This window comes from Periophthalmus magnuspinnatus, chromosome 8 (assembly GCF_009829125.3).
Source record: "Periophthalmus magnuspinnatus isolate fPerMag1 chromosome 8, fPerMag1.2.pri, whole genome shotgun sequence".
In the NCBI taxonomy this organism is placed as follows: domain Eukaryota; kingdom Metazoa; phylum Chordata; class Actinopteri; order Gobiiformes; family Gobiidae; genus Periophthalmus; species Periophthalmus magnuspinnatus.
In genome coordinates, this window is record NC_047133.1 from 19,428,356 (window position 1) to 19,448,631 (window position 20,276).

Sequence of the window (20,276 nt, forward strand, 5' to 3'; positions counted from 1 at the left end):
CATCTCCTCCCTCCTCTACTTGCCGCGTAAACCGTTGAACTGTACTTTCCAGCTGCGGGAGTACAGTCCAACGAGAAGAGCGCGGTTAGGGCTAGCACGTAAACACGACGCACGCAACCAACCTTACGTGCAAGTCCCGCCTACTTGACTCACATCCTCAATTTTGATTGGTTTTCACGGCGAGTTTAAATTCCTATTGGCTGCCCGGAATGTCAATAAACATTTTTTCAAGGGTTGTGTGACTGAAAATGCCTGCGCTGTAGAAGAGAGAGAGAGGGGGGCCGTGTCGTGAAAGGTAGTGTACGAAGCGGTTAAGTGTGTATTTCTTGCTAACAACTCAAAGAGACGGGTATAAGTACTTAAAATAACGAGTTTGTATCGACTTTTACGTTGATTTAATCGGTTTGGTAGAAAATTGAGCTGAAGACGTGAGGGCTGCATTCGTTTCGCTAAACTTTCCTAAGAATTTCCACGAATCAGGTAAGAATATCCCACTTAAAGTTTGGGTCTGTTTTGCACATTGAGCTGTATGACACTGATCACATACATATTTCTCAGTTGATCTGGTTTTTTTTTTGTCACATTTCTGCCCAGAACACGTCTGCACCTTAAATCCTAATGAGTTATTGATGTAGGGACCTTTGTGCACCCACGTTGTTACGCAAGTTATTGAAGTAATGCGGCATTTTCACTGTTGTGTCCAACTTGCATATTGGTGCATACATGTATTGCAGTTACTATCTGTCTATTACACTTAATACACCAGCAAACAGTCCAACTAAAAGACAATAGACCAGCACCATGTAACTATGTGTTAGTATAGGAATCTGTAGGTATATTAAGTTTCTTTTGACCAATGTAATGAGGAGGGACCACCAAGCTAATACACTGTAATACAAGAGGTAGTGTGGACAAGATACAAAAGTAATGTTGCTTACTTTCTTACAAAGGTGTAAAACATTCTGTTTTCCATGCAGCAGTGGACCCTTAGTCACACTAAGGGAAAATAACAACTATGTTCTGGTAATTTTTGGTTAAGGCCACATCTCTTAATGTGTGACCCCCACTCTGGGTATTATAAAACACTGATGCCAACACATTGTTTCAACTGTGCTTTAAATTCTATGGAATATTTAACCCCCACTCTTTGACTAGTATAAAACACTGGTGCAAGCTCATCTTCTTTAGACTCTACTGCCTTTAACCCAACTGTATTGCTGCGACCTACAGTAAAGATCTACAGTTTCTGTTCTGCATGCAACAGAACAGAAACGGACAGTAGTTAATATTAAATATATTGTATCTGTAGGCCTATTCATCTTCTACTGACCAATGCATAGGCTAGTTCAACCTAATGTGTCATGTTAACACACTGTCCTGTTTGCCTATACATATGGAGCAGAAAGCCCATGTTAAAATGTAGATATGGGATTTGTAGGGTTAATAATTTTCCATTGGCCACTGCATATTTAAGGCAACAGTAGTTCACTTGGTAGAGTGTTTGTTGGCGGTTCAAATCCCACTCTCGACATAGACACCATTGGTAAAGCAGCTACCACAAATGAATAATGTTGTTGTGTCTTTGGGCATGACACTTAACCCACCTCGCCCACAGTGTCTGTGTACACTGGTGTATGAATATAAAATTATGTTAAAGACCTTTGAGTGCCTTGAAGTTGGAAAAGTGCTATATTAAAACTGTGACCTTTTACCATTTATTGGGCCTACACTTGGTTTTGGTTGATTCATCTGTAAACTGCAAGTCGTTATTACCCAGATGAAGGCGTGATCACCCATCAGGGGTATAGAAGAGACCACCAAACAGTCTAACTAATGCACAGAAATGCATGTAAATAGCATATTAATGATACATTTGTGTGTATAATACAGAAATACACTTCAACTACCTTTTTTCCATTGACCAAAGCATATAAAACTAGGCTACATAAGTCATGTTGTTATTTTGACCTACCGTATGGTTCCGATGACTGTAGTCTAATTAGTGTTGTCTAAAGGAACAAGTTTGTAGAGAGCTATTGCATGAAATCTAGGTGAAGTTAATAATTGTTGCTACTCCTATTGTTACGCCCATCCTCCCTGTAGCTGCAGAACATGTCTGACTCCTGGCACTGGAATATCCACACCGTGTACTTAGAAATAGTATTATAACACTGTGCTACTTCAAAGGCCCATATTACGCAATTCTTTAAAATCTATGTTATTATCTTGTTTCCTCTTCAAAACATACCTGAAATTGTGTTTGGTTTCATATGTGAACACACAAACCCTGCATATTTAAACTGAGTTCTTCTCTTAAACTGAAAACACTCTGTTCCACCTTGTGATGTCATGTGGTAATACAGGAAGTGCTCCACTGTGTTTTTAAACTCCATACACCTTCATTAGAATCATTGGGATAATTTCCACTCTGGAATCACCAATTTCTACTGAACAAAAGGTAAAAGGTAGAAGTTAACTTAAGAAGTACCACTGCATGAAATCACAAGGTGGAACAGAGCATTTTAGGTTTGCGGATACAGACAGCCCATTAATCTAAGATTAGTCAAACGTGTGAATGAAACAAAACACAACTCCGGGTATGTTTTTGATGTCTCTCATCTAAATAAATGAGTCAGGGCTTTTCAAGTCATGATTTTATCTGTTGACTCTACCTTGTGTCACACTGTGTTTTTATGCAGAGCTGCACATGGTCAAAGAAACAGGAAATTGTGTTTCAGTTTAATTAAGGAGATGCGCTTTTAACTGTAGGCTTATCCAATGTAATCTATATCCAGTTAAGCAAAAACTGCTAAGCTAAAGGGATCTTGGTCACTAATTCTAAGATATACTACCTTTCATTCTTACTTACTTAAGCATATACTTTGCCATTAAATCATCCTCAAAAGATAGACTTAAAAAGCATTTACAGTCCTACAAGAATAGTCAAATTTATTATGTTACAGTGATTATTATATTCACTCAAATCTTCAGGTAAAATACATAGGCTCTTCTGGATATATATTTATGTATATGTGTGTATATATATATATATATATATATATATATATATATATATATATATATATATATATATATATATATATATATATATATATATATATATATATATATATATATATATATATATATATATATGTACTACTGGTACAACTTGACATCTTTTCCCTTAAAGTTTTGGCTTTCTTTTATGTATTGAAAGATAAATATATTGTAATTATCATGACAGGCCTAAGTGTCAGTAATTTAATAAACTAAACAGAAAGCATAAAATTGCAAAAATAAATTTTGTTTTTGCTGTCTTGTCATTCTTAAACAGGGATATTTTGCTCCCTGAAGGCACTGATGCAGTGGTGTCTCATTGCAGAAGTACTACTCCTCGTGTGACAAACAATACGATTTGGGTCATGGTCATTTAAAGCAGCCCTGTTTGTTCAAACTTCAATTATTTCCCATAATAATTGGTTGTGAAGTCCTTGGAGGAAGTAGTTTCCCAAAATAAAGATGGCCCCATGCAGTATTTTACAGTAAGTCCAACCCTTTGACTCGGATACAAAACATACCTGTCAGGAGTGGCTGATTTATTATACAAGTGAGAGATAACAACAGAACTTATAAACCAACAAAAGAGTTTACCAGGTTAGATTGTTACAGGGTTAGTTTTTTGAAAATAGAAGTCAACATAGGCTAATGTTTTTTTCTGTTAAATTTGCCTGTATAAACATAATATTTTGAGAAAGTTTTAGTATGGCTCTATAAGTAGTATATTGAAATTCAGTGTACTACATCAATATGTGAATGCACTGTCTCATACCCAGGCCAATATGTAAGAATTTGTTATTTGTTGATGTTGGCCTGGTTAAAATCAAAGTAAAAAATATAAGAATTAAAATTAAAGCATTTTACATTAGCTAAAAAAGCAAAAAACATATAAAGTTTATGTAGCTGTACCGTTAGTTTAACTTAATTCACAAATGTGAAATTTGCCAGAAAATTGCAGACATTCGACTTTATACCTTTTTTATTTAAGATTTTTAAGCAACTCTTTTTGCAGCTTTTGAGACCTTTTCCATCGTCAATACAAGATTTATATTATCGATAACTCAGTGTATTGCCTCTACCTTATACTTTTCCGCCTCACTTTACATGTTGCTACTGTGATTATAAACCCTTTTTTTCTCTTAGCTTGTAATGTTTAAACAGCAGAGCATCATGACAGTGGCTAATGGTTTGACACTAACCTACACTGTCTCAGATCCGTATCTTTACTGTACTGATTTTATGGGAGTTATTCTAGTATCAGGTTTCTTTACGTAACAACAATAGGGGAACAGCTGGAGGGAGGCTGGGTAATCCTATGGGAGATCTGACTTCCTGGATATACAGGCTACCACTAAAAACGTGAACATTCCCTTTATAAATGGTCTTAATAATGGAATTGGTGGGTCATTTAAAACTGTGCCAATGATGATATACCGTTTTTATGTCAGAGGTCAGTCCAAAACTAAAATAAAGTGCTAAAATGTGGCTTAAAATGTCTTGGTTGAGGTTTAAACTGCCAATATACTCTATTTTCTGATCTCTGTTGTTTCCTTGTCACAAATTACAAGGTGGAACAGAGCGTGCCATTTGAGCAAAGGACTCAGCCTAAATATACAGGGTGTGACTGACACAAAACACAATTCCAGGTCTGAGTAGGTGACAACATTATAACATGGCTATAAGCTCACAAGAGTTAATTTTGCATAATATAGGCCCTTCAAGTATGCAAAAGTGAATAGACTTTATACCCTGGGAAGATAACACTACACATCTCAGATTTTTTTATATAGCTCTTTTTCCAGCCCCTTTTTGATATTACATACCCGATTATAGTCACGATAACACAATTTGAAGTGCGATATATGGCTGAAGTAAATATAGATGATAAATGATATTATTGAAACTTATTTATGCCACTGACACAATCACCCTAAAGCAAGGTTAAACCCAAAAAACTGCTCTAAATGCATAAAATGATTAAAAACACAAACTGCAATACATACTTAAGTACTTAGTTTGTATCTATAATGAGCCATAGAAGTTTTTTTTTTTTATGCTAATAATAACTAGCACACTAACACGCACATCCTGATTCTCTGAAAAGGAAACTGTATAATTAGATGCAGGCAGTAAACAGCTGACCTAATTTGACTATTATCACCGGAGCTGCTTATATCTGTACTGGGGTAAGACAGATATTGCTGAAAAACATGGGATAATATGTGAAGTTAGTTATGTGAAAATGAATAGAATTAGAATATTAACAGATTGGCTGAAACACGTGCAATGTGAAGCTAAGGTATCTATTCTGCTTCATGTGACTGACCGTTTTGACTGTATTGACAGAACATTCTTGCCCCTTTTCACTGAAAGAGGAACCAGATCTTTTTTTCTGAGTTTTATGAAGTCACCTATTCTACTTTCAGTAGACTAAAAATACTTCAGTGAGTTTGCTGATTTTGCATGTCACTAAAAAAAAAAAACAATGTGATGATCTGGGAATTTGATAATTGACTTTTGGTTATGGAAAACTGTTCAACTCTTTTAAGCAGGCTATAGTTGTTTCCTCCTCATTTTCCTTCAGAACGTTTTATTTGGGGTGATTCATGCATGTTTGAGCAATCTTCAATCGCTTATTTTCAAGACACCATATTGCCGATCAAACCGTGTTTTCACTGCAAAATTACAATTGGAACAACACCCAGCTCACATTCCCTGTTAATGGGTGAACAGTCCAAGGCTTGGTGAATTCTGCTACTGGTACAACTTGACATCTTTTCCCCTAAAGTTTTGGCTTTCTTTTATTTGACTCCCTTATTTAATGCATATTTTTATGTGGGTGTTATGTAGTTTTCATAGACTGTATATATAAATGGACACTCCCACTGTGACGTACATACTTCGTTCTTCAGTTTAATTTTCTTAATCAGTGATACACATAGGAGTATAACATAGTCATTTTAGTACAAATGAAAAAAAATCCTCTATGCGCTAGTGTGATGTGCAGCTATCCATAGGGGGCGCCAACAGCTCCATGGCGCTTTGTTGTGATCATGTTTATGGTGATGTCAGCTCCCATTGGGCACCGCAGTTTTCTAATGCCAAATTCAGGTACATGTTTCTTTTATTAACTAATTTTAGGCGAATATTGTGATTTAAAATGCGCAAATTACAACATAAAGATCCACGGAATTATAACTATAGAGAGACACAAGCACAGTAGGTCGTCTTTAAAAGTTGGTAGTTAGTTGCCAGCTGCCGTCTTTCCACACCACTGTATCCACCTGTCCAAATGTGTACAACCACGCCACTTGCAATCTGCTCCAACAGACTACTACTTAAAGATGCCCTATGTAACTTTTCTGATGGAGAGTCTGCGTGTTTCCATGGAGACGTTATTGCCTTCCCTGGAATGTTCCACAGTATTGGCTGAAAAACATGTCTTACATTTATTCAATTGCTAGTGTTTTGCTCAAAATCCCCAGCAGATTCTTCCATCTCCACAGATCTGAACAAAGCTGTTGCCTCTTTGGAGATTGGTGTAATGCCATACTGTGGAACATTCCCGGCAAAGCAGATGACATACCCTCTGCTCGAAAAGTTACTTAATACACTGATGAGTAATGAGAACCCATAAAGAGATTTTTGATGTCTGTAAAAAGTACTATGGTAGAAGAAAACATCATTTATATTGTCATGAAATGCTGCCAACAATATTTTTTGGGCTCAATATTTATCATTTTGCACATTTTCTGTACAATACTGGGTAGATTTTTGTTATTTTAGTGATAATACGATACAATTTGGCTTGTAGGGGGTTGAATAAGTCACTTTTATGGCTAATTATTGCTTCATTCTGTTATATATTTGTTGGAGCCCGTGTCTTTTAATGAGACTGCTTTTGAGTTATTGTGTCAGTGGCAAAAAGTTGTTTCAATATTATCGTTTATCGTCATATTTCTCTGTAGCGTTTTACCATTTTACCGTCCTTGTTCTCCTGACAGCTCTACAGTGTTTTCTACAGGTTTATACTATGACTATGGTGACATAAGTGAGCCATATTTTAATCATTTTATTTAATACAATATTTTTGGGAGCTAGGTTTTAGACTATGAAGGTGAAAATTAGACTACAGACTATGAGCAGTTTGTGTCAATAATGAGTCACAGAAGTTCATAATTTCACTTTCTACAGCTCAAATCTTAACATAGCACAGAAAAAAATAACCAAAGTCCAAAAGAAAAACTGCCTATGATAAATATAGACCCCCAAAAAATTATAGTTCCATCTCTTATGCATTGAATGATGAGTCGATATAGTAATTTTCATGACATATTTTCCTTATTTTAATGATCTGATGTTTTTTCATATGGTAGAAAGCTGCGAAGGGTGTCTCATTGCTAAGGCATTGTGTTACTGTTAAAGCTGTTGCATTTAAAAAGTTTCTTATCTTCTCGTAGGGTTTACAGTTGTATCTTTGTTCCTGGAAACTGAAAGCGCCGCCTTTTATGTCAACTACATTTTTGACTCACCTCATGTGAAATATGGCCTACTTCTCACTGGGAGCTCAGATTGAAGCGCTGTACCTGATTTTTACTGTTTTAGAAAAACTGAAGAACTGGGTCATTTTAAACTCTTTACAGTGACCCAGAGTTATTCCACACCACTGTGCACAATCTAATTATTCACCACAATGAGTTTATAAGCACTTTCCACAGCGTTCAGAGGACAGGGCGGAGTTTGGGTGTCAGGGTGCAATTGGTGCATTTCATATCAGGGTCAATTCAAAATGTTTTTTGGATTGATTGATCGATTCTGTTTAAATGTCTGCACTTTATGGGTCCTGTGTGCACTCTACGGGTCCTCTTTATCTGAGGGAGTTACTGCAGCCCTATACTCCACCCAGAACCCTGAGGTCAGCTGACCAACTCCCGCTGCTGAGCCCTAAGCCAGGCTCAAGACCAGAGATGACCAGAGCCTTTTCCATGGCAGTGCCCAGACTATGGAACAGCGCCCTCTGCCTGTCAGATCCTCTCAGTCTTTAACACAGTTTAAGACTAGACTGAAAACCCCACCCCTTCTCCCTGGCATTTAATACTAGACGGGGTATCTAGGTCTTTGTATCTTTCCTATATATCATGTTATTGGTATATTAGGGTTTTTGTTGGCTTGTGTATGAAGCACTCTGGTCAGCTGAATATGTTTGAAATGTGCTATATAAATAACTTGATTTGAACGGTAATGCTAACCACAACTGGCGTGCTGCAATTCCTGAATCTCGGACAATAAAACAGTTTATAATTAGATGCAGACAGCATCTTCTGCATCTAATCCTCATTTACGCTCAGCATGTTGAAATGTTTGTGATTCTTGTGTTAGTTTAGCAGTTGATATTTCAGTCTTTCCTCAAATGTTATTGAGTTTACTAAAAGTGCTTTGCGAACTGAAATGTTGATTTTAAAACAGGTGTTATACAATATTCTGGTTACTACTACAAGTCACCGCAATTACAGGTTTAACTGGAGCTGGTGAGTCTTTTTTAGTAATATTATATTTATTCTATAAGTAGCTCACACACCTCCTTCAAGGCAATGTAACTGTATCCTGACGTTATCTAACAAAATACAACAGCAACGAGTTCTATTTTCTATTTCATAAAAAACATGGAAATGGATACTCCCCAGTCTGTTCCATGTGTTGTCTACTGTCTACAGCCCCATAACCAGTAAGATGAGCCTGACTTAACTAAAACTACTGAGACATCACACAAAAGGATATTATACCAGGCTTTGTTATGTCATAGTATTATTGAAGTCTGGCTAAAGAATCCCCAAGGGTCACAAGTGTTGAACACATGATAGTTTGTAAATATAGATGTACTTTAGTGTACGGTGATAAAGCCCCAGTATAGGTCAATATTTAATTTGAAACACACATTAGACTAAATAGCATCAGCTACATTAAGCATTCTTTGCTTCAGTTCACTCAACACAAAATGTAAACATTGTTCCAGTTACAGGGTTGTAGCGAAACAGGGCTCTGAATGTCTAAATTTCATAACTGTTTTACAGCCATAGTCTGTACTTTTTGCCGAAAATAGACTAAAATAAAACATATCTTTTCATTATGGACATTTTTATTGGACTGAAAAACCTAGAAAAACATAGCTTAGTTTGAGCAGGCTTGAGTCTCCACAAACCTGAGTCTTATTTGACCTCCTCCTGCTTGTTTCCTTGGAAATTTCTATATAAAATGGACATAGCTAACCTGCTAGTGTCCGCATTACAAATAGGGAGTGAGCATGGGCACGCTTCCAGCTCTATCGACTCTGGCTCCAATTCACTTTACAGTAGAAAATGTGACCCCTCTCTCTGTAACTGCTGCTGTCAGGCTCATTCTTTTAGTCTTAAACTGTTCGTATTAACCCGCTCAACATGATCCTGGTGTTTTTATTTCACTATTTTGTCTGCGATTCAAGATATGAATATTAATAACAGACAAACAAGTGCCTACTTTCCCCTATGTCACTCCTGTTAGCATTAGCAACAGTTTTGATTGACAGCATTGCTAAGCGCCCGCTCCCTGCTAAACCACTGGTGCAGGCAGGAACGGGCATTACCTTCAACATCTTCGCTCTGGATTGGCTCTTTGGTTGCTATGATACTGGTGGTCAGAATTCCTAATATGGAACTTGGTTCTAAATTGGCCCCTATAATGGCTAGCCTCAATGAACTTCATTTGACTTAATTTGACTAGGTTACACAGTCTGTGTTCCTTTGGCTGTAATATTTCACAGGGTTGTGTGCACATTATTGGATGGTTGGTTTTCCACACATAGACACAGGTGTCGCTGGACACTTCAAAGACCCTGAAAATGCATATACCCATTCCAGGGACTTATTTAATTTAATCATTTCTTTTGACCCACCACTGCAACAGTCTAAGTGAGTGCAATTTGAATATTACATTGGAATTTACCCAGATGCCCTCCCATGCTGCCAGATGCAACGCTCACATAGAAGAACTGAATTCATGAAGTCAAAAGGAAGTCTATGTTTTAATTGGTTGTTGTTGGAGTTGTTGATATTTAAATATCATTTCAACAGCCATTTATTTCAGTATGATCTTGTAGTACTCTAGACGATTAATCTCTCTCTCCCTGGAAAGCCCTGGAGGAAGCCTGTAGTTCTCGGTGGTTACACAAAACCCAGCCCAGAGTTCATGTTTTATCGACCTAGATATTTACTTGCAACTGCATTTTCTTCTGAAACAGGAAGTAACTGTGAAAGTAGAATAATGTGTCATCATTTTAAGATGTATTTAGGGATTTTTGTTTTCATAAACTGCACACGTGTAGTTTCTCTTCAGGAGTTTTGTGACAGAACAGAAAGTAGTGAGCCGTGGTTTTTGTGCTAAATTCTGAGGATTCTTGTGTGAGAAAAAAGTTGTTTTTTTTTGTCTCTTAAAGGCGCTGTACCTGATTTTTGCTTAAAATGTAAAAAACAGAACTAGTTCATTTTAAACTGCTTGCAATGGTCCAACTTATTCCTCACTTACTTATGCATTTCTATTTATTATTCTAATTATAATTTATTTGCATTTTTCATAACTATGAGAGACCAGTGCAGTGTGTTGCTCTGACAATAAAAAAACAGGTAGCATGCTAACACACTGATTATCAAATGCTAGTGTTGTAGTCTAACCTCATAAAGACCTACCATAACAGGATCCAGGAACTCCCCTGCAGATTTTTTGAGGAATTAACAATAAAGAGAGCTGTCGTGCTCAGTATAATTTGTGGACCTTGAAATAGATTTTAAATACTGATATAGATAGTGGTGATTTTTAATTTTCTAGAATGTCATGATGTCATAGTCCCAAAAGGGGGCGCAAGATCCAGTTTTCCCTATTGATAACATTGCACTTTGCCATGATTGGTCATTTGTTTATTTATTCAGTCCAAGAACAAGATACAAAATAATATATATGTATACACAAGGCAACCGGATTAGTCCATGAAGTTCATTAATGAGTGTGTAGCCTCTGGTCCCAGTGCTTTTTCGGAGCAGAGGTGTAACGGCAGGAGCTCATTTGAGGGTTGGTCAGAGTCCTGATGGCATTTTCAGACACCTTCAGGCATTGCATGAATGTGTATGTTAAATGTCTAAGCAGTGCCTCACAGGTGGGGATGCCAGCCACAACAGCAAATTTTGGAAATCAGCTGAAAGAAATCCATATCAGAAAATGTCTATTTTAATCAATAAATGATCCTATTGGCGATTAATTAATGAACCTTTGAACCTGTAACTGTGTGTGTGCAGGTGAGTGGACTCGGTCATCATGGCGCAGTGGAACCAGTTGCAGCAGTTGGAGACTCGATACCTGGAGCAGCTGTATCACCTGTACAGTGACAGTTTTCCGATGGAGCTACGACAATTCCTCGCTCCATGGATTGAAAGCCAGGACTGGTCAGTACTTAGGGAATTGTGTTTAACTTATTCTGTTTGGTTTTAAAGCCCTTATATTAAGCAAAATTGACTCTTGTGAGCTTTAAGCCATGTTATAATGTTGTTACCTCCTCAAAAACATACCTGGAGTTGTGTTTTTGTTTCATTCACACATGTTTGAGTAACACTCAATTAGTAGGCTGTCTACATCGCCAAAGCTCAAAATGCTCCCTTCCACTTAGTGATAGAGATAGTTTTCAAGTTAACAGTTGCCTTTTACCTGTAGTTCACTAGAGATTGGGAATTCCAGAGCTGAAATTATCAAAATGATTTTAGTGAAGGTGTATGGAGTTTAAAAACTCAGTGGAGCACTTACTGTATTACCACATGACATCACAAGGTGGAACAGAGTGTTTTCTGTTTGAGAGAAGAACCAAAACACAATTCCAGGTCTGTTTACATGAGGAAACAACATTATAACATAGATCAGAAATGGGAGTAATGTTGGCCCTTTAAATGTCCCAACAACGATATCACAAAGTATAGGATTTTTATTTGACCAGGCCAAAAATTAAAGGTGAACCGCAATCTTTTGGTGGGGGTCTACTACTTTGTCTCCATGTAGATATTATTGCTTTACCTGGAATGTTACACAGTGGCATTAAACATCTAACTTTCTATTAATGTTTCTATCTATTTCTCAAAAATAACTGAACACCTGCTGTCTTTGTGGAGATCGATGAGTTCCATGCCATACTGTGGAGCATTCCAGACAAAGCAGCAGCATCTCCATGGAGACAAACCGATGCCATGTCCTCGATTAGTGCATCTTGAAGCACGCACAATTTGGGATTTTTAATACAAATCATTTTAAACAAAGGATATATTATTTTGAAATAAAGGGGACGAAAATGTCTCTCGGCCTGGGAGTACCTTTTAGTCCCACTGGAGGAGCTGGAGGAAGTGTCTGGGGTGCGGGAAGTCTGGGAGTCCCTGCTTAGACCCGGTCCTGGATAAGCGGAAGTAAATGGATGGGATGAACGGATGTAAATAAGGACGAGTCTCAACTTAAGATGGCCGAAACCCGTTTACCATCCATCATATGCCAGGAATTTTATGAGCTTTTAACCCACCTTCACAATGCAAACACGTACATTAAAATCTACTGTCTATGGAACCATTTCTACTGTAAAGTCATTTTAGATGTGATGAGGTCATAGTCTCAGATTGGGGTGCGAGAGCCAGTTTTCTCCTATTGATTAAATTGTACTTTGCCATGAAATATCTTAATAAAATTCACAAAAGTTGAACCTGATCAATTCTTATAATGACTAGACCCATTAACTTATTGTATTACAGAAGAAAGGCATTTTAACAACACTAATTTTAGCTGCGCCCCCCTCTGTATTAAATAGCATTGTCCATTAGAATGTTGTGATGTCATCTGAAACCCAGCAATAGTTTTATACTAAATTGGTGGTTTTCATATCCCAGCGATGATTTATGTGATGATGTCATACTCCCAGATGGTGGGTAAGGGCCAGATTTCCCTATTGATAACATTGTACTTTGCCATAAAATATTTAAAAGGTAATTTCATAAATGTTGAACCTGATCATTTTAATATTTGACTGGAACCTCTGAAAAAAATCAGGCTTTTAACAATATTCATTTTAGCTCCCTCCTTCCGTATCAGATATTACTGATCTATTCACTTTACTCCGAAAGTTGCTGTGGGCGCCGCCATTGTTATTGGGGTTGTGGAGCAGCACATCAGTTCTATAGGGACGATAGAGCCGGGGCAGTGTTGACTTGTTGGTCACATGAGCATAAAATGTTTTACACAAATCAACCAAGTTTATATCAGATTTTAGCTGCGACACTTTTCTTAAATTCTCCATGGCACGTTTATTCACCTTTATGTCAAATGTGGGGTTTTCAGATTATAGAATGTGACGATGTCATAGTCTCCGATGGGGTCAAGAGACAGTTTTCCCTATTGATAACATTGTACTTTGCCTTGAAATTTCTAAACTTGTTGAACCTGATCATTTCTATTAGTGACTAGACTGAAGAACTCACTGTGTTTTAACAACAATCTGCATTTTAACAATCTTAATTTTAGCTGCGCTCCATCTGTATTAAATATTACTGACCTATAGTATGTTGTGATGTCATTTGAAACCCAGCAATACCAAAAAGCATAATATGTCCCACTTTTCTATACTATATTTACATATTTCTAATCTTTTCTGGTTTGTTTTTCCAGGGCTTATGCTGCTAACAAAGAGTCCCATGCCACCCTGGTCTTCCATAACCTCCTGGGTGAGATTGATCAGCAGTACAGCCGTTTCCTGCAGGAGAATAATGTTTTGTATCAGCACAACCTGCGACGCATCAAACAGCACCTCCAGAGCAAGTACCTGGAAAAGCCCATGGAGATCGCCCGGATTGTGGCCCGCTGCCTGTGGGAGGAGCAGCGGCTGCTTCAGACCGCCACCACTGCCACACAGGTAACAGAGGAAGATGTGTAATGTTGACTGAATTCTTTATTGAAGGGCCCATCTTACACTATTCTCTGATCTTTGTTATAATGTTGTTTTCTCATCACAAACACGCCTGGAGTTGTGTTTTGTTTCATTCACACATGTTTAACACACAAACCCTGCATATTTAGCCTGAGCTCTTCCTTAAAACAGGAAACACTCTGTTCCACCTTGTGATGTCATGTGGTAATATAGGAAGTGCTCCACTGTGTTTTTAAACTCCATACACCTTCACTAGAATCATTTAGGATAATTTCACCTCTGGAATTCCCAATCTCTACTGAAGTAAAGATAAAAGGAGCTGTTAATATGAAAACTACTTCATGACATCACAAGGTGGAACAGAGCATTTTGAGCTTTGCAGATGTAGACAGACTAATAATAAAGGGTTATTCAAACGTGTGAATGAAACAAAACACAACTTCAGGTATGTTTTTGTGGAGGTAACAACATTATAAAATGGCTAAAAACTCACAAGAGTTAATTTTACGTAATACAGAACCTTTAAAGACATAGTTTTCTTATTTCAGTTATTTATTTATATTTCAACAGTAAAATACATAGATCCTTGTATACACTCACGTTCATTGTAAACTGCAATATTGGCGAAAAACAGCTTAATAATAGAAATGAGAAAGGGGTGGGCCATATGCCAAACTTGATTTTGATTTGAATTCGAAAGAGGGTGGGGAAAACTCTTTCTTTGAGCGTTCAAGAGAAAATGTGTGAGTTTTACCAAACTCAGCTTCCCACAGGAATTAGATCATGATAGATTTTTATCACCTTATGGATGATAAGGTGATAAAAATCTATCACAGCACATAATGCCAGAATAATGCGATAAGGATTTTTAGACAGATTTAGATATTTAGATTTTTAGACTTTATTCAAAGTCAGGTTTACATACATTTTGTTATCTGGTATCATTGCCTTTAAACAAATAGAAATCATTTTGTGAACTCAAAACAGACAGACATCATATCAAATCAGACAGACATGATGATGAGATGTGCCTTTTTATATAGTGTACTGTAAACTTTCAACTGTAAGTCCATTTAAAAACATTAAAAACAGAAGCAGGTGTGAGTATAAATGTTTATCACCAGAGTATGAAGAAGATTATGTTTGTGGCGCCAAAGTATCCAGTATTTTGCATGTCCTTGAATTATATCACATTTTGGGGAAGTAAAATAGCCAATACCCACAACAAGGAACAATCCAAAGCTAAAGCAGCAACTAATATTACATTACTAATATACTAAAAAGAAAAGTGAAACACAATACATCCAATTGTTTTCAAAGACTAAACTGATGATTAAACTGGCCTTACACCAGAAAAAACCCTAAGAAAGTTTCATTTCTGGTGAAACTGCAACACACACATGACTAGACAGTTCCAAAACATGGGGCTATAAAGACAGCAAAAATATTACATCACTTAAAACATAAACACATCATCTTTTATTTATTTATTATGAATTATGTTAAAGTCTCGTCTCGTTCTTGTGGAGTCGATCTTGTGTCTTGTTTTGTGGAAATTGGATCTTGCCCCACCCTTAATAATTACTGTGTCATTCAGTATAATATAAATGGAACAATCATTTTGGGGGCTCAGTATTTATGTGTGTATTTTTTACTTTGTAGTACTGGGACATTTTTGGTTATTTTTCTCCAATATGATCAGACTTGAGCTGTAGAAGCTTGACTTATGAACTAACTAACTACTTATGAACTAACTAACTACTTACTTAGGTGTTTATTTTAGAACACTTTTTGTGAATAATTTTGCCTTATCGTTTGGTTTCAGTATTATCGTTTATTGTTATATATTATACAGTAAATTTACTTCAGCAATGTAACGCACTTCAAAAAAATGTATCATCATGGCAGACCTACTGTTTTCACCTACACCCTGTCTCCCTGTCATTTCTGCTGAAACTGAAACATAAACGTGACTTAAGAGGATTAGGCAAGTTTATTTGTATAGCACAATTTATACACAAAGTAATTCAAAGTGCTTTACAGAATAAGAAATCATAATACAACAAATCAAAAGATAAATAGATAAAATTAACATTAAAAGAGAAAAGAATAAAAACAGTCATACACTGGATTTACTATTAGGAAATAAATAACAATGAAATCATGGTTGTTAAAATGAATGTTTCTTTCTATTTTGCCATAGGATGGTCAGGCGGCACACCCCACTGGGACAGTGGTCACAGAGAAACAGCAGATTCTGGAGCACAACCTTCAAGACATCAGGAAACGTGTTCAGGTTTGTTTCAATTCGATTTAATTCACAAATAAATACAAAATTAACATAGTCTGACATGGATTTGCATCATTGTATTTACAGGATATGGAACAGAAGATGAAAATGCTCGAAAACCTGCAGGACGACTTCGATTTCAACTATAAGACCCTCAAAAGCCAAGGAGGTACACTACACTACCACTGCTTTCATTCAGTGGTGGATGAAATACTCTATTTTGTTACTTAAGTAAACGTAAACATACAGAGATAAAACGTTACTCAAATAAAAGTAAAAGTATCATATGAAAAAAGTATTTAAGCAGCTATTTAAAAGGAGAACTGAAGATGAGCAGCAAAACGTCTTCACCCCTACAAATTTTTGTCCAGTTGACAGATTTGAATTTTTCTTTTACTACCTGTTTAAAAATGTACTTTAAGAGTTAAAAGTATCTCACATAAGTGTTGTTCATTTTCTAAAGGGTTAAATGTAGTAATATTGTTGATTTTGGTCAACTGTAGCAAGTCAGTTTCTTAATTTTTGTTTTGATGTGTTTGTTGAGGAAAAAACATTATTGCATTGATTAGAAAATAGTGTAATATGGGATGATTAAATTGCTTTGTTTCACAGAGTTGTCCCAGGATCTGAATGGGAACAGTCAGGCTGCAGCGACCCGACAGAAAATGGCTCAACTTGAACAGATGTTGAGCGCTTTGGACCAGCTCAGACGAGTAAGAATTTAATTTTGTTTAGATGTAATACTAAATTATAAACTGAAACGCTGATTCACCATGTTTAGTCCTGCTTTAGTCCAGCTTTAGTCCAGCTTTAGTCCAGCTTTAGTCCAGCTTTAGTCCAGCTTTAGTCCAGCTTTAGTCCTGCTTTAGTCCTGCTTTAGTCCTGCTTTAGCCCATGTTTAGTCCTGACTCTGGGACCGGCAGGAGGCTGGTCCCTGAAGTCCTCAGAGTATGAGATGGTTCTTGTGGCTCTAACATGTGGGAGATGTTCTTTGGTGCTGGTCCATGGAGAGACTTGTCACAAGCTGAGCTGCTTTCAAGACTATTTTCTGAGCCACAGGAGCTAGTTCAGAGGTATAAACTAAATAGTAAATAAATAATACATGTATCAAACTGTAGAAATGTAGTGTAATAATTTGGTTTGCATCCCGACACAAATGAGTCTAGAATCTACCATTGTCCCTCAGTTGTAAAGCATGTTCTATAAATAAATCAGAAACTTTACTTTGTTAATTATTGTGGAAAAATATGTGGGAATTTACCAATAAAGTAGATTATAGATTTTTAATAGTTATTTCACCTAAAAATACATGAAAAAAAAGAGAGTTTAATAGACATGTACCAACATCCCAATGAACGAGCAGTGTCCCAGATGCTGGTTCTTGTCTTGCCCACCCAAACACACCGATTACCCTCCTATTTTAAGACCATCCCAATTATTGGGTCCAACTGTGACTAATTTGACTTAAAACCTAAATATTGTACTTGTTGTCTTGAAGCAAATCGTGACAGAGTTGGGGGGGCTCCTGACGGCAATGGATTACGTCCAGAAGAACCTGACGGACGAGGAGCTGGCCGACTGGAAGCGGAGACAGCAGATTGCCTGCATCGGGGGACCACCCAACATCTGCCTGGACCGCCTCGAGACATGGTAAATACTGTTCTTTTATGCTGTGGTTTAAACAGCATACGAGTATTTTTAACTTTAGGAGGTTGAGTTCGAAGGAAATGGGTGTGTGGGTGAGCGCTGACATGAATACTGAGGGAACATCATAACATGGAGAGCTCTTTTGCTGATTTTAATTTAGGATCTATATCAAAAACATGCCTGGAGTTCTGTTTTGTTTCATTCACACAAGTTTGAGTAACTCTTTATTATTAGTTTTTCTACATCTCCAAAGTTCAAAATTCTCTGTTCCACCTTGTGATGTCATGAAGTGATCAAGTGATGAAGTTTTCAAGTTAACAGCTATTTTTTTATATTTACTTAAGTAGAGATTGGCAATTCCAGAGCTTGAGAATATCCAAATGATTCTAGTGAAGGTGTATGGAGTTTAAAAACACAGTGGAGCACTTCCTGTATTACCACATGACATCACAAAGTGGAACAGAGTGTTTTCAGTTTGAGAGAAAAACTCAGCTTTAATATGCAAGGCTCCTTGAATTTAGTTCTACGCATCATGACTCGGGGCATCATGAGGAGTATTTGTATGTGATTGGTCGAAGCACAGCAGCGGATTAAGCCCAAAGATTTGTAAAATTATTTGAGAAATAAGGACAAAGATGTTTCTGTTCATAATGAATAAAGCTCTTCCCTCTGCATGTTTTAGTCAGTATTCCTGCTAAAAAGGCTAAAAAGTCCATTGGTTTTGCCATGTTTGTTTTGTTTCCTCTGGGTCCTTTACCTTTGGCTAACATCCAAACCACACTGCTGCAAATGCAACACGATTGAAATACAGTTGATACCAAAAGTTTGCAACTGTAGCATATTCTGCACAAACATTAGTGTTTTTTTATACAGTCATCATTTAAACAGGTCATGTAATTTTCAGAGTAACTGACTTCTCGTTTAACCAGGATCACGTCGTTGGCCGAGTCTCAGCTCCAAATCCGGCAGCAGATCAAGAAACTGGAAGAGCTTCAGCAGAAAGTCTCATACAAAGGAGACCCCATAATCCAGCACCGGCCAGCTCTGGAGGAGAAGATCGTCGACCTGTTTAGGAGTCTCATGAAGAGGTACAATACGACTGTACGAAACACCTGTACAATACCCCTGTACAATATGACTGTACAATACACCTGTACAATACGATTGCATAATACACCTGTACAATACGACTGTATAATACACCTGTATAATACACCTGTACAATACGACTGTATAATACACCTGTACAATACCCCTGTACAATACAACTGTACAATACACCTGTACAATACGACTGTATAATAGCCCTGTACAATACGAATGTATAATACACCTGTATAATACACCTGTACAATACCCCTGTATAATACACCTGTACAATACCCCTGTATAATACACCTGTACAATACACCTGTACAATACGACTGTACAATACCCCTGTACAATACAACTGTACAATACCCCTGTACAATACGACTGTATAATACACCTGTACAATACGACTGTATAATACACCTGTACAATACGACTGTATAATACACCTGTACAATACGACTGTATAATACACCTGTACAATACGACTGTATAATACACCTGTACAATACGACTGTACAATACACCTGTACAATACGACTGTATAATACACCTGTCTTCTAGATTTGAGATATTATAATTCTCCTACACTACTACACTACAGCCACTGCTGCTACTGCCACTGCCACTACTACTACTACTACTACTAATAATAATAATAATAGATTCTATTTACCTTTGAAAACAAATGTTGAAGTACTATAGTTGGTTTAAAGTCACACAGAATGACACACAGCATTTGTCATTGGTGTTTTTTGTAGTGCGTTTGTGGTGGAGAGACAGCCGTGTATGCCCATGCATCCAGACCGGCCCCTGGTCATCAAAACAGGAGTGCAGTTCACAAATAAAGTCAGGTAAGCAAATATACTTATTAGAACATTAATTAAAGACACCTCCATTATTATTGTATTTATTGGAGCTTATATTTACTTCACTTTCAGATTATTGGTTAAGTTTCCAGAGCTCAACTACCAGCTGAAAATTAAAGTTTGTATTGACAAGTGAGTATTTCCCTGTTAATCTTTAATTCATAAAACTATTACAACAATTTTATTTATCTATTGTTTATTTTTCTAGGGAATCTGGAGATGTTGCTGCCATTCGTGGGTAAGTTCCACCATTTTGAATGTGCTAAAAATTAAATAAAAAATATAGCCTTTAATGTGACAAATACATTTCTTATTTGTTCTTACATTGGCCCATTTTGTTTTT

The 20,276-nt window shown here is 36.9% G+C and overlaps 1 protein-coding gene across 2 annotated transcripts in view; it reads left to right on the forward strand.

Annotated features, from left to right (window-relative positions):
* The first annotated feature begins 236 nt into the window (after nt 1-236).
* stat3 (signal transducer and activator of transcription 3 (acute-phase response factor)) overlaps nt 237-20,276 on the forward strand; it is a 34,168-nt gene continuing 14,128 nt past the window's right edge. Inside the window, exons 1-11 of one of the 2 annotated variants that reach the window (XM_055223903.1) lie at nt 237-480; nt 11,382-11,528; nt 13,777-14,020; nt 16,239-16,331; nt 16,413-16,494; nt 16,938-17,038; nt 17,824-17,975; nt 18,902-19,060; nt 19,826-19,918; nt 20,006-20,065; nt 20,142-20,171. In XM_055223903.1, the coding sequence (XP_055079878.1) occupies nt 11,401-11,528; nt 13,777-14,020; nt 16,239-16,331; nt 16,413-16,494; nt 16,938-17,038; nt 17,824-17,975; nt 18,902-19,060; nt 19,826-19,918; nt 20,006-20,065; nt 20,142-20,171 (1,142 nt within the window). In that variant the 5' untranslated portion in view covers nt 237-480; nt 11,382-11,400. The remainder of the gene's footprint in view (nt 481-11,381; nt 11,529-13,776; nt 14,021-16,238; nt 16,332-16,412; nt 16,495-16,937; nt 17,039-17,823; nt 17,976-18,901; nt 19,061-19,825; nt 19,919-20,005; nt 20,066-20,141; nt 20,172-20,276) is intronic. The other variant, XM_055223904.1, reaches the window with a different exon arrangement.